Below are 14,073 nucleotides of genomic sequence, written 5' to 3' on the forward strand. Positions count from 1 at the left end.
ACAAATATTTGCACAAAACACCAAAAACAGGAAGTCATGCCATATGTTAGGTTAAGAATGGCCGAACAACACCAATCTCGGGGACCTTATGTGGCATGACTTCCTGAAGGGCTGTGTGAAATTTGGTGTCAATCGGCCAAAAGATGGCACTATTAATTGAATATCAAATAACGCTCCCATAGACATCCATTCATTTCATATCTCCGTAACCGCATGTCCCTTTAATTTCAAACTCTGGCCGTTTATTCTCCACGTGGCATTAACATTACGATTATTTTTATTAACACTACTGTAAATATGTGTACCAACAGGCTACAGCAACATCACCTTTACTGTCTGTACCTCTGTGTGTACATTGTGTAGGCTGCCTACCTCCCCTCTCTCTCTTTCTCTCTGTTCCTCACTTGCCCTCTCTCTCTCTCTCTCTCTCGCTCTCTCTCCCTCTGTCTCTCTCACCCCCAACCGGTCGAGGCAGAATGCCGCCCATCCTGAGCCATGGTTCTGCTCAAGTTTTCTGCCTCTTAAAAGGAAGTTTTTCCTTGCCTATGTCGCCTAGTGCTTGCACTTGGTGGGAACTGTTGAGTTTCTGTAAATATCATCACAGAGTATGGTCTAGACCTGCTCTTTTATGAAAAGCGCTCTGAGATAACTGTTGTTGTGATTTGGCGCTATAAAAATAAAATTGAATTGGTACCAAAGATATCGCCTTGGCAAATACTGGGAGTTCACACACCACAAGTTGCTGTGATGACAAACTGGTCATTTAAGTCGAGACACTGCAGGTGAACAGAGAAAAAATCTACTAAAAATCTAATAGATCTCACCATGAAACTTTCCTAGTTGATTACTTATATTGAGACATTATTTTTTGTATTACAGGTTTTCTGAAATATTATGTTTAAATATGGAAATGAGGTAGAATCTAATGAAATATACGCTAATTTGCATATATTTCAAGAACTGAAATCTGAACACTGGATAAAGTCAGGTTCCAAATTATTGTTTTATTTTGTGGACACATTATACTCAAATGTTTTTACAGAGGGGATTTTGGATATCTCTTTTTATTCAAAAAATACTGTCATGAATACAGGCATAAAGAGCCACCTGCAGAAAGCTAAATCAGGACGTGACGCATCTAAACCAATCACATTGTCAGAAATCGACGCTAGCCAATGAGGCGTGAAACACACGCCTCTGTAATTTCACAATTGGTTCCTTGTTCATAGGAAATTACCATATTTTGATGAGACAGCATTGTGCAGAAGAGAGAGCTTTCCAAAGGTACCAGGGATGATATGATGCGAGAAATCTACAGATGCACAGAGACAAACTTTAGTAGAATAAACTACTAAATGTATATTTCTGACTTTTTTCCCCACTAGTCTGAAAGAAGACATGTTAAGGAAGAAAAGTAGCCCAAAATCTTAAAATTGACCGTGATAAAACAATGTTTTTGCCTGCCGTGTCTCACTCTAATAAACAAAAAACAACGGCTGTGTCCGAAATCCCCAATTCACTACTCCCTACTACCTATGTAGGGAGTTGAATGTAGAGCACTATATAATGAGCTCACTCGCATTATTAAAACAACACTTTTGGACACTACTCCGATCGTTATTTCGGTGCCGTTAATTACGTCATTGCCATCGGACAATCAGTTTTTTCTATCAGCACAATATGGCTTGCTTAGTGACCATCGTTGTACGCTACTTTCAAAATGCATTCTGGGATACATTGAGTGGACTATATAGGGTATAATAATTATCACCATACATTCGAACAGCACTACAAAATGGCGAGAAAAATAGCGAGTAGTGGGTGATCACCATGACGACAGCCAACACTTCATATTCCGGAAGCTTTATTGCATCAGCAGTATTTAGAAACATCTTCCATCAGAAAATCACTGACCTAAGCAATGAGTTACAAGCAACACGTTTCCATTTATAATATGGCTGACAAGGACCTCCAAGTCATCAGAGGAAGCCAGCTCTCCTCTGCGTCTTCAGATTACATAGTTCAGGACTTAATTGGAAAAGGCGCCTTTGCGAAAGTCGCCAAGTAAGCCACCAATGAGACTGTGGCTATGACGATAACATCAGTGTCTCAGGCAGAAGAAGAGGATGGCATCCTGCAAAAGCTGAGGGCTTTCAATCCTGACAGATGCAACTTTGTGATTTGAACTGCTGGATATGAGTGTCAAGGAATTTGTGAATATGAGACAAACTTCGTCCTTTCTGCTGAAAGAGATCCGGCCTATTTTACATCAGGTGGCTACAGCTCTGCAAGTTCTGAAAGGATTAGAGATCACTCATACAGATCTCAAACCTGATAATATATGCTGGTGGACCACGGTCAAACTAATGGACTTTGGCTCCGCCTGCGATGCCTCAAAAGCAAAGTAGGGCTCATATATTCAGCCCAGGTGGTACAGAGCTCCAGAGACCATTCTGGGTCTCCCCTTTAACGAGGCCATAGACATGTGGTCCCTGGGCTGCATTGCTGCCGAGCTGTTCCTGGGCTTTGTGCTTTACCCTGGAAGCTGTGAGTATGAGATGATTTGGAGTATAACACAAACTCTGCTGCCAGGGTACTTCCTCAGCGCTGGACTCAAAACGAGTCAGTTCTACCGGAAGACTTGGCCAAATCTGTGGAAACTTATGACACCACATGAGTATACACGCATTCCATGGATTGACTACATGTTCAGCTCCCTGGAATGATCTGAGGAAAATCCAGCAGGAGCCTGACAGTTGTGTGTCAGAATCAAACACCATGGCATATAAGGCTGATCTGGAAAACTTTGTGGTGCTGGTCAAGCAGATGCTGCAGCTGGATCTAACTCAAAGAATAACACCCAGCCAGGTGTTGCAGCATCCTTTTATTACAATGAGTCATCTAAAGGACTTTTGTTGTTCTCAAAGTCTGAGCTCAGATCAGGGTGAGGCTGAGGCCACCCAGCAGCCTCTCTCAGAAAACCAAGTATCCCGCAGATTCTCTTGTGGAGCTCAAAGCACACAAAACCTACTGTCACTGTCTGAGGAGGATATATCTTGCAAGGCCCACATCAAGCCTATTGAAAAAAGAAAGAGGGCCAATGCTATAACTTTAAAGAAACGCAACAGAAGCCCAGGCAGCACCTCTAAGTAAGGAAGAAGAGGAAGATTTGTAGAGGTAGATCTCCTGTAAAAAGGCCCTTTGGTGAAATTTCAAAGGGCAGCAAAGGAATGCCAGATATCCCTTCCCCAGAAAGGAAGAGGAGGAGGATGACCACACATGCAGAGGAGAAAGACCCAGAACTACCAATCACCTCTCAGGAGGTACCTTACACTGTGATCCAGGTCAAATCTCAGAAGATCTGGGACTGATGTCTGCTAAGGTACTTGCATCCGTCATGAAGAACAAATTGATGCAACTCCAGCCAGAGTTTCCTTCAATCATGATTGAATATTCCTGCATCAATGTAAGTGTGGAGAAATGGAAGGCCAGGGAAGATCAATAAGGACAGGAAGGCCATCATCACATGCATGAGAAAGGCTGTTGGTAACTTTGACGGTGAAGTTATTGAACATCCCCTCCCGAGATATGGATGGAGTCCACTTCACCAAAGAAGGAAATGAAATCTTTGTGACCAGCATCCACTGGGCCCTAAAGAATATTCTTCAGAAATCTTCTTCAAAAAAGTACAACTGACAAAGACCAATGAAATAAAAATAAAAATGTTCAAAACATTTTTAAATGATTGTGTACAGTGGTGCAATGTCTGTAGGGACAAAACAGAGTTATAAATCCCTGGACGAACAGATTTCCAATTCATAATTAGCAGTGGTGTTTAAAATTTACAGTTTACTTGACTTCTGTCTGGGCTCATCGTCTACTCTTTCATGTTAGGTCAAAATTGGATAATTCGATAATCTTCAGGGTATACAAGGGGAAAACACAGGCTCTAAAAACAATGTGTTCTTTTGTTTTCTTGTCCTATTTTTCAATAAAATATTAATTCTATAATAATATATCAACTTTGACTAACGTCTGTAATTTGTAGGAAAGTAGGAATAAATTTAGCTGAGATTTTCTGTGTCCGTATATCTGTCTACATACAGTATACTGTATATAAATGGTACAAAGACATGTGTTAATTAATACATTAATCTATGTATGTATGTATGTATTTATCTATCTATCTGTACAGTAGTGTGAAAGCCCTTCAAATCATAATCCTTTAAAAACTCCAAAAGATCCTTAGATTTTTTTTATCTGTTTAAGTCTCTTGATAAAAGCACTTTTAAATTTGGTTCAATCCAATCAATTACTGCATTTTTCAAGGTGATAAAAGTAAAGGTATATGGAAAAAAGAACAATGAAATACAATCACATATAGGAAGATAAAAATGTGTGATTAGTACAAGTGAGACAAAACCCTTGATGAGTTTATAAAAAAGAAAAACAGGAAAATAATACAATGTTGCAAGAGATGATCTGAACGAGAGTAAAATACAACATGGTGAAAAATAGGCTGCAGACAGGACAACACCTACAGTATGAAGTGTCACTGACAGTATGCCATTCAAACATGGTGTTAAAACGTGCCGCATACTGACACAGCGTCACTGCTGACACCGCCTCTCTGCTCCCACGTCTTCTTGCATCACTTCAGAGCAGCACAGAGACAGGACAAGAACACACAGCCCATTCTTGTTTCAGCCTTGGCACGTTATGGCACGCCTTGAGGGACAAACAGAACCACGTCGTGCCCTGTGCCAGTCACCTTGTGATGTCTGGAAACACGCCCAGCCCTGCCAGGCCGATGCAAACCCATGCTAGGCGATGTCTCGTACCAGCTGGGGGCTACTGGACGATTCGCCATGGCTTATTTTGCGCCGTCACAAAGTGTTTTTCTCTCTCTTATCGAGTGACACCAACCACAGACCTCTGTGTCTTATTCCTATTTGCTGTATCTAATCATAGCCCAGCAGTTTGGTTTATCCAGACTGCATCTGTGATATCCATGAAATGTTTGGCCTAGTTCTGCTAGTTCTTGCAAAAACCCGACATCTTGAAGGGAGAATTCACAATTAAAGACTTTGTTACAAAGACAGCTTAATATTTTCAGGCCCATTTTGCTGCTCAGAGAAGCATTTCACTTACTCTCACAAATATCTGTCCGAACATATTGCAGATGATGTAATGAGGCATGTCTTGTACAGCAGGAAACTTTTCAGCCACAACAATCGTTTATGTCTTCTACTTCCTTCCAGCGGCAGTATTTTGCATTGACGTTTAAAACAATAATGCAAAGAGAAATCATCACAGGTAAAGCAGAGATACCAGTTAATACACCCACAAAAGCCCCAATAGACATGAATGTCATGATTCCCGCTTTTGTTTTTCCATTTCTCTTGCTCTTTCCCCCTACACATGTAACCCATAGATGGATTAAAATACGTTCAGTTCCTTTATATGCCCAAACGCCCACCTTTGATGGAAAGCAACAAGTTGTGCTTGTTCTCTGAGGGCTGTCAAAAGGCATTCTGGGAGACAGTGGAAGTCACTAAATAGATGAGGCAGGTGACCGCAAATTGGGTTCACTAAGAGAGTAAATAACACCTGGAAATGCAAAGAACATCACAGATTGATGAGATCTGAAACAGTATGCGAGGGTGGATTTTCCTCCTTGATTTCCACCATATGGATCAACAGAAATCAGCTTCCACAGTGACTTTGCTGCAGACTGCTAACATGACACGCAACCTTGGGCACCTGTGATCCCGAGTCAACAAGGCAGGCTGCAACAAGAGGCCATCATAATATCTCTCTAACCAAAAATATGACAGTAAGCACGCATTCAAATCCAGGCAGATGTCAACCAGAAACTGTTTTGAGCCTCAGATATCATCAGGGGCAGGGCAGCGCCAGGGAGTGACATAACTGGATTGACAGAGCTGGTTTAACCCTCAGATTCAGATTGTGACCCTGCAGCTCATATGAAGCGAACCTCTTGCAGGAAAATCGGCCACACAGCTCCTTCAATCATCTGTTTCGGTAAATTTACTTTGATGATGAGCGATGTTTCTCCACTTAATCGCTAACATCAATCCTAGCATGTTGAGCACTGACGTGGCCCAGTTGTTGTTGCTTTGTGGAAACCCCTGCTATCTTGGGAGCTGTTTTGCTGAGCATTCATATTCTTTTTCAGCAACACCATGCATCACATTCATACTGAGGGACCCTAGCATAAAGACTAGAAACATGGAGAAACAGCTAGCCTGTTGCTGTCCAAAGGTAACAAAATCTGCCACACAGCCCCTCTAAAGCTCACTAGTTAACACGTTGTATTTCGTTTATTTAACAAAAAACAAATTGTAAATTTGGCATTTTACAGGGAGTTGTGTGCCAGACTATTTAGGAGCAGAAACTTCCTGAAATCTCCTCTACTTGCCTACTGTAGCATCCTTTAAATACTAGCAAACATCTTTGTGCTAAGCTAAGCTAAATGGCTGTTGGCTGTAGCCTTATGATGAACAACAGATATACTGACTCAGTATCAAATAAGCACAGATCCCAAAGTGTTAAACAATTACTTTAATTTACTGCTTATTTAATGTGACAACAAAGAGACATCTAAGGTAAGTGACTGAGAAGTTATTGTACTTAAAGGAAACAATCATTGCTGGCCAAAGCTGCTGAAGTATGCTGATGTGTTGGAGGTCAGTTTCAACGTCAACGCAAACAAGCACTAAACTCTTGTAAAATACAACTTTGGAATGAACATTCTGTGACAGTGCTGTAAACTGTTCAGGTCTGATATCAGGGACATGTTTCAGTCTTGATTTCATTTTTGAGTACCTTTGCTACAAGCTGCTGTCTCAACATCTAATCAATCTCACAATGTTTGCTCAAGAAGTGACAGAATTAAACAGTGCACTGCCACCGTGTAGGTTTTAAGTTTCCAAGTTGCCACATATCCCACTCTGGTATTTCCCTGCTCATGCCTATCACTCTCCTACCTTTAATGGGCTAAATGAGAGAAAAGTGGACAAAACATCGGGCCCCGAACACAATGGAATGCAATAACTGATGTGCTTCATTTAGCACGTCTAATTTGACATTTCTGTGGAGGAACTGCAGGCGGTAGATTTGACGCTTCAGCAGCGCTGTTGCCTTCATTTCAACACAGAGTAAGGTAAAGCCATCTGATTATATATTCTGGTCACAGCCTGTCCAAGTTAGAATGATAGACATGCTGTGTGTTGTAAAGTGTTTTTTGTACTTTGTTAGATGTTTAACACCCATCTCTTGTCGTCCTGTTAACAAAATGCAGCCCCTAGAGAAATCAGGAAAGCTGCTCTTTTCTCTGGAGCGGCGACATGATGGCTGCTGGACTCACCTCTTCCCACAAGTCTTCAGGTCATCGTCATCGTCTCTCAAAACAACCCATGTGAATGTCATTCAACAATTCAACAATTTTTGTTGTGTCTCAAGTACATTTAATAGCAATAAATTAATTTTGCTTCAAATTTAAATCTGGTCTCTTCTTTAAGTTTGTATTTGACAGAATATCTTATTATCTAAATTAAAAGTACTGAAACAAATGTTTCCGTGACATAAAAAGGTCAAGTTATTATTTTGGCTGGTGAAAAATATGTTTGGCCGGTGGATTTTTTCATCATTTCCACCCCTAAATGCATATCAAATACTCTCTTGCACACATTTTTGAAAAACTACTTTTTAATGTGATTGCATAATTTTTGGGGGGTGTATTTTTGCCTTTATTTGATAGCTGACAATAGTGACTGACAGGAATCATGGGATCAATCATGAAAGAGGGGTCACATAGGCAACTTAACCATTAAGAACACCCCAATTACACGTGGTATTAAAATGCAATCTATATCCGGACACCTTATCCAAAGAAAGGAAAAACGCATGTTAATGAAAGATGTAAATGCATCATGATCGGAATGTGATCGGATATGCCTGACCACATTTAGTCTGGCTTGCTTTGTGTTCGGATCTTTGGTAGGTGTAAACACACTCCGTAGCTTATACCATGCTAGCATCCATGCACGACACAACATTATAGCCTACAGATATTTGTTCTTAGCTAGCATAAAGTATAGCAAATGAGAAGACTAATAATGAGTTTATTCAGTGCAAAAAGATAAGTTATTCAACAGTACAGTGTGAAAAATCTAAGCAGTTCGGGTGGGAAATGAATGATATAACTGATCTGCTATTAGCAACACTTGTAATTTATCTAGTCACAGAGTAGCTTACACACCGTACTGCAACAAACTGACATCTTTTTTATACAAAGAAAGGAATAACTTCATGGATTACATTTGCTGAAATTACAAGAGGGAAAAAATAATTAAGAATTTGTTCTAGACAGTACCCTAACTGAGCAACTCACAAAATTACATGATTTGCTGTCACCTCAAATTACTTGTGCAGGTTTTACTCTTGAGGACAGAGATTTGATCTCAATAAGGAATGTAAATGTAAATGCTCCGTACTTGTATAGCGCCTTTCTAGTCTTTTCGACCACTCAAAGCGCTTTTACACTACATCTGCATTCACTTGTCACACACATTCATACACTGAGCCTAAGTGCTCAAACGGAAACTAACATTCACACTCATTCATACACTGGCGGAATAGCCGCCAGGGGCAAATCGGGGTTCAGTATCTTGCCCAAGGACACTTCGACACGCAACCAGGGGGAGCCAGGGATCGAACCGCCGACCTTCCGATTAACGGCCAACCCGCTCTACCTCCTGAGCCACAGCCGCCCCAAATGAAAAGGAATGAGGAACGAATTCAAAACACTAGGTGTAAACAAACACAACATATGATTGTTTATTATCCGCATACAGACCCAGGTGTAAATGGTGTAAGACACCCATGTGGAGGCGTACTTTTTTGTGTTCATCCTCCAAACGTTCCTTCCTCACAAAAATTTAAACTGCTTTAACACCCATTTACACTTTAATTCAAATGACTCTGACATGACAGCCAGCTGACCCAAATGGGACTTCATCGACTCTCAAGGTGTAAACCATCATACAGAGGATAAATGACCGGCACTCACTACCAGTCAATCAGAGCTAAAGAAGCCTGTTGGATGAGAGGTAAAGTGTCCAGGTGCCCTCGACCTAACCCTTCTGGACATGGATCAATTACTCAAACCAGCCTTATTGGATAACATTTCACATCATCTCTTCCCACAACAACTCCCAGTAACATGTTTAGTAGCTCAATAACAACGCAACTGCCTCCTTTGCCTCCCAGGAAAACATAAATATAAGTATTTGTATGTAACTAAAAGACCAATGCTGCTGTTTTCCTGCTGAGGACTGTATGAGGACTCCTTTCAGACATGTTTTATGAAAGTTGTGCAAATCAAACGTGGATTTTTGTGTCAACACCACAATCAAACTTAGTCTGTAGAGTTTTTCTGTTCTGCGAACTAGATGCAAGGAGTTCTAAACAGTAATGATTGTTGATTCAAACACATTGACCTTAAACTGATTCAGTATCCATTCCTATTAATTACTGACGTATGATGATTCTGAATTAAGCTTCTGTATGAACGCTAACTATGGATTAGAGCACAAATGCTTTTTTTGCAACTTTGAATGTTCTTATCATGAAGGCAGAAATAAACAATATATCCAACAATGCAATGCATGTGCAGGAAAATGATGCTTCAGCCATGGATTCTCATGTGGGAAATGAGCCGCTCAACAAAGGCGCTCCTGCTGTGTTCAATGAAGTTCAACGCAACATCTGGGAAGCCAAATGGCCTTTTTCATAAGTTCACATCAGTTGAGTATTAGGAGAAATCTGAGGCTCGCATTTCTGTCCGTTAGCTCCAAGGAAAGTTGCAGATTAAAAGTAAGAGAAGATTCTCTTTTCTTGGACATCATAGGCCTTTAAATAGCAGTGTCACACACCCAGGGAGTAAGTTGATAACATGGCCACTGTCCAGGCATAATTAAGAGCAGCAGCACAGACAGACTCCCATGTTGACGAGATGGAAAGAAGCATAAAATAGCGGGGGAAAGAGATAGACGGAGTTCACAATGCAGCTGTAAGCGTGATTTACTCTCTCATTAACAAACAACACAGATCTGATGTCTTTAAATTAGTCTCAATAGACGCATGTCATCTTGATGTATCTTTGACTGTAAACTCACATCAACATTAAGCGCTCAAAATGTCATCATTTGAAATCTCACATTGTTTAATCAGAGATAAAACCTTTGTCACATTGGCATTGAGCAGAGATAGCAAAGACAATGACGAGACAACAAATGGAAAACAAGTGAAATGCTGTAGTTGACTATTTGGGGAGATGTTTCTGTTCAGTCAGAAGCATAAGACAAAACTGTAACTGAATTGTGTGAAATACAAATCATCTGACAAAATAAGCCTATCGAATATATGGATGTTAAAACATAATGGAAAATACATACATTTTTTCCATTCTTTTTTAACATCCTTTTTGGGGTAGAGAAATATGGAGGTCCTAGGAAATAATTCATTCGAGTTTTAACAGAATTTTGGGTGCAAATTCAAGAGGCTCAGCATGGAGGCCGATTACATTTCAGGAGATTATCCTCTGGATTTGGTCAGTAAATTTGGGTGAATCATAGACCTTATATATCTCATGAGCACCCTGATACTCCCCCTTACCAAAGTCAGAAGGTGATACGTAGTTGGCTTGTTAGTATCATGGATGAATTACTAAAGAGGCCTAGTGAGTACGGCCCAGAGTCACAAAACTGACAGAAAAGCGACACAAATTATCACAAAGCAAAACGACCATAAAGAGACTCAGGAAAATTTAAATAAAATAGAGTTACCACAAGGAGACACAAATTGACCACAAAGAGCCACAAAGAGATGCAAAACGACCACAAAGTGACACAAAATTACCACAAAAAGAAGTAAAATTACCACAAGGAGACACAAAATTACCACAAAGAGATGCAAGAGACACAAAACTTATAAATAACAAATATCATTTCATGTTAGAATATTTAAAGTCTACAGCTTATTATTGCAGGGCTTTATATTTCTTAACACATTTTTACTTCTTGACAACTTCTTAAATTAGACGAGTGATTGTGTGCAATGAGGTCCCCAGACAATTTGAGTCCAATGCGACCAGGGCACACGGGTTACATCCTGAAGTAGATGTAGAAGAAGATCACTCATCCAAAGAAGAGAAGAGCTCCATAAGAAAGTAGGAAGGCTTCAGTGTGAACGCAATTAGCAGGATAGATCAAAAGTGAGCAAATGACCAAGAAGTGGAAAAAATAAAGCACATATAACATCAAGGGTGTGACTGCAGCATCTCCTGGCTCCTACCTGCTCTTTGACAGAAGCCAGGAGGTTGGTGGTGGTGGTGGTAATGGTGGTGTTGCTGCTGCCGTTCGGAGGGAGGGCCTGACCACTCTGCCCCTCTCTGACCGCCATGGGCCCTTCCCTCTCTGCGTCCCCCTCCTCCATCCCCTCCACCTCGCAGCTATAGTCCAGAACTTGCTGGCTGCTGAGGCGCCTTCTCTGACCCTGCAGAAGGACAACAAGCCGGTCAGAATGTGGACAAGGAGAAAACACAGTGAAAATCAGTCAAACCCCCAGGGGCCTCTCAGTGTGTCAAAGTGCGATGTTACAGGGAACATATTCTGTACTATTATAATAATCCTGCAGGGATACACTTTGACCTTAACCTCTGTGCTATTCTGTTTTTTAAACCTCTGTAATATCTCAGCAGGGACTCATAATCTTACGATATCACTACATTATTTCTACAATGCCCCAATGGAGACTTGCAGCAAGACTGTGGCTTTTTATGCACCTATAGTATCAGTCTCTATAGGGATTCACAATTTCGCTCAATAGTTATTATAGTGCCATCCCTTATACATTATTTTATCTCCTGTGATATTATGAGGCTAATGTGGATTTAACCCTTCACTGATATACTAATTGCATATCTACCCACAAATAAATAGTTTACCTTAAAGGTTATGCATTGCATGTGCAGGTGTGCATGCAGGCTGCGAAGAAGGCATGGCATTAACAGCATATCACGTTCATGATCACCCCCATGTTAGAGCTTGAGTCGTCCGTGATAAACCTTCATCATACGCTACATGCAACCTGTCTGTCAAATGTGCACATCAATCACTCAACCACCATCTGGCAGCCAAGGACGAGGTCACACCGACTAACCGGACCGGAGAACGGGGAGCGCGGCTGCACTGAAGCGGAGCCTCCTTCTCTTGTTTCTGTGCCTGGTTCACACAAGCCGAGCTGCCCGGCCGGCCGGCTGCCTGGCTGGCAAGCGGCTGTCAGTGCGACTCACCTACCAGATGTTGCTGTTAGAAGCAGGCCACAGCTGGCTCGATCAATCCTGTTACGCATCCATCCTCCTCCTGCAGGCGGCCGTGACACCTACTACATTCCCCACGCGCCGACGCAATAAATAAACAAAACAAGCCACAAACAGTCCCTTGCGCCCCCACACACTCCTCGTGCAGAATTGTGTTTTTCTCTTTTCTCTTATCCGGTGTGGGTTTTCAATGCACCCATCTGCCCCTGGCGTCCGCGCGGCACCCAGCCACCCACCCACCAGCCAACCCGCCCTGCCACTATTACCGATCAGCGGCGTGACGTCACCATGCGGCGATGGACATATATATATTCCGATACAGGAATCGAGCAACCGCGGATGCACCGTTGCAGTTGCAGAAGCCGTGTTCAGTGAGGTACAGCGGGCAGCTGCGTGCAAACAGGCGCTGTTGGAGAGGAGGGACGCGCGCGCGCGCACGTGTGTGTGCGCTCTTTCTCTTCCCTGGCTGTAGGCCTGGCTGGTAGTAAAAGTTTATTAAGTATAAATTGTAGTTCATTTCATGAAACCCCATTTCCGTCAAGATTTTTTGTTTTGAATTCTATTCACCTCCACTGTATTTGGGTGGGGGTGAAATTTGAGACATCTCAAAATCTGGGCAAAAAACCCTACAACTATTCACACAGCCAGAAACCGGTATGGATAATTTGCAATTTCGGTGTACTGGCCCTTTAAGAACACACTACAGCTGCTGTAACCTCTGCCAGTTGTGGATGAAGGATATTTTACTCACTTTAGAAATACTTTCAAAATTACAAAAAGTACAAAATAAAAATTAAAGCTGGGCGGGCCCTCGCACTTGTAAGCGCGTCCGGGTGTGAGCCGGCCGAGTTGCACATTCTGGAGCTCTGCCGGTGCGGTTGTGAATTTGCTAAGCGGTTCCGACGCTTCCTGACGCTCCCCCTACGTGGAGCTACATAGCACTTGCCGCTATGAATATAAATCGGTATTGGTGTGTAGATGTCTGCGGGGTGGGAGAGTTATCAAGCACGTAAAGTTTGGTTCAGATGTGAGCATGTACACTGAACAATAAAATAAATTCCTTTTATATTTCCCTGCCTTGTTGTTTATGTGTACATACAGAGGAAGAATGTGAGAACAGCACACATTTCATCGTTACTGTGTGTTAGAGCATGGGAGAACAGTGGATACTTTTAATACAGCCCACACCCCTAATACTGTGTAACTATAACAAGTAGAGAACAGAAGAAAAAGATGTTCTTTCTTTACAACTGTCTGCATAGCTTATTCATATTGTGTAATGAATGAAAATAAATAGGCCTACTAGGCTCCTCTCTACTTTGACATTTAAGATTAGCTTGTTTGATCCACCTTCATACACATGTGACATTACTGTACAACTTGAGAAAGGTGAGTTGTTTTCTGCTCCTGCCTAAAAGAAAAGCGTTTTTGGGATTAAATGGACTTTATTAGCTGCTGCAGTGCAGGATGAACTCAGAATAGACCCATTTCTCACCTTATTATTCTAAATCATGCAACAAAGAAGAAGAAATGCATAATAAATCCTGGGACAAAATCTGTCCACAAATACTGTACAGCATGTAGTCTGATGAACAAGACTTGTGTTATAGCTGACTTGGGCAGTGAAATGTTTAATTTTTTTAATTCATGTGGTCATAGTTGTCCAC

General features: G+C 41.5%; 1 protein-coding gene across 1 annotated transcript in view; it reads right to left on the reverse strand.

Moving 5' to 3' along the window:
- LOC119905302 (plakophilin-4-like) overlaps window positions 1-12,638 on the reverse strand; it is a 113,105-nt gene extending 100,467 nt beyond the window's left edge. The window contains exons 1-2 of the mRNA XM_038722170.1: window positions 12,380-12,638; window positions 11,380-11,580 (exon numbers count right to left, since the gene is read on the reverse strand). Of these exons, the coding sequence (XP_038578098.1) occupies window positions 11,380-11,520 (141 nt within the window). The 5' untranslated portion in view covers window positions 11,521-11,580; window positions 12,380-12,638. The remainder of the gene's footprint in view (window positions 1-11,379; window positions 11,581-12,379) is intronic.
- Between the last annotated feature and the right edge of the window lie 1,435 nt (window positions 12,639-14,073).

Source organism: Micropterus salmoides, unplaced genomic scaffold, assembly GCF_014851395.1.
Source record: "Micropterus salmoides isolate LMB-PRFRI ecotype aquatic unplaced genomic scaffold, ASM1485139v1 Ms_hic_scaffold_1, whole genome shotgun sequence".
Classification (NCBI taxonomy): Eukaryota; Metazoa; Chordata; class Actinopteri; order Centrarchiformes; family Centrarchidae; genus Micropterus; species Micropterus salmoides.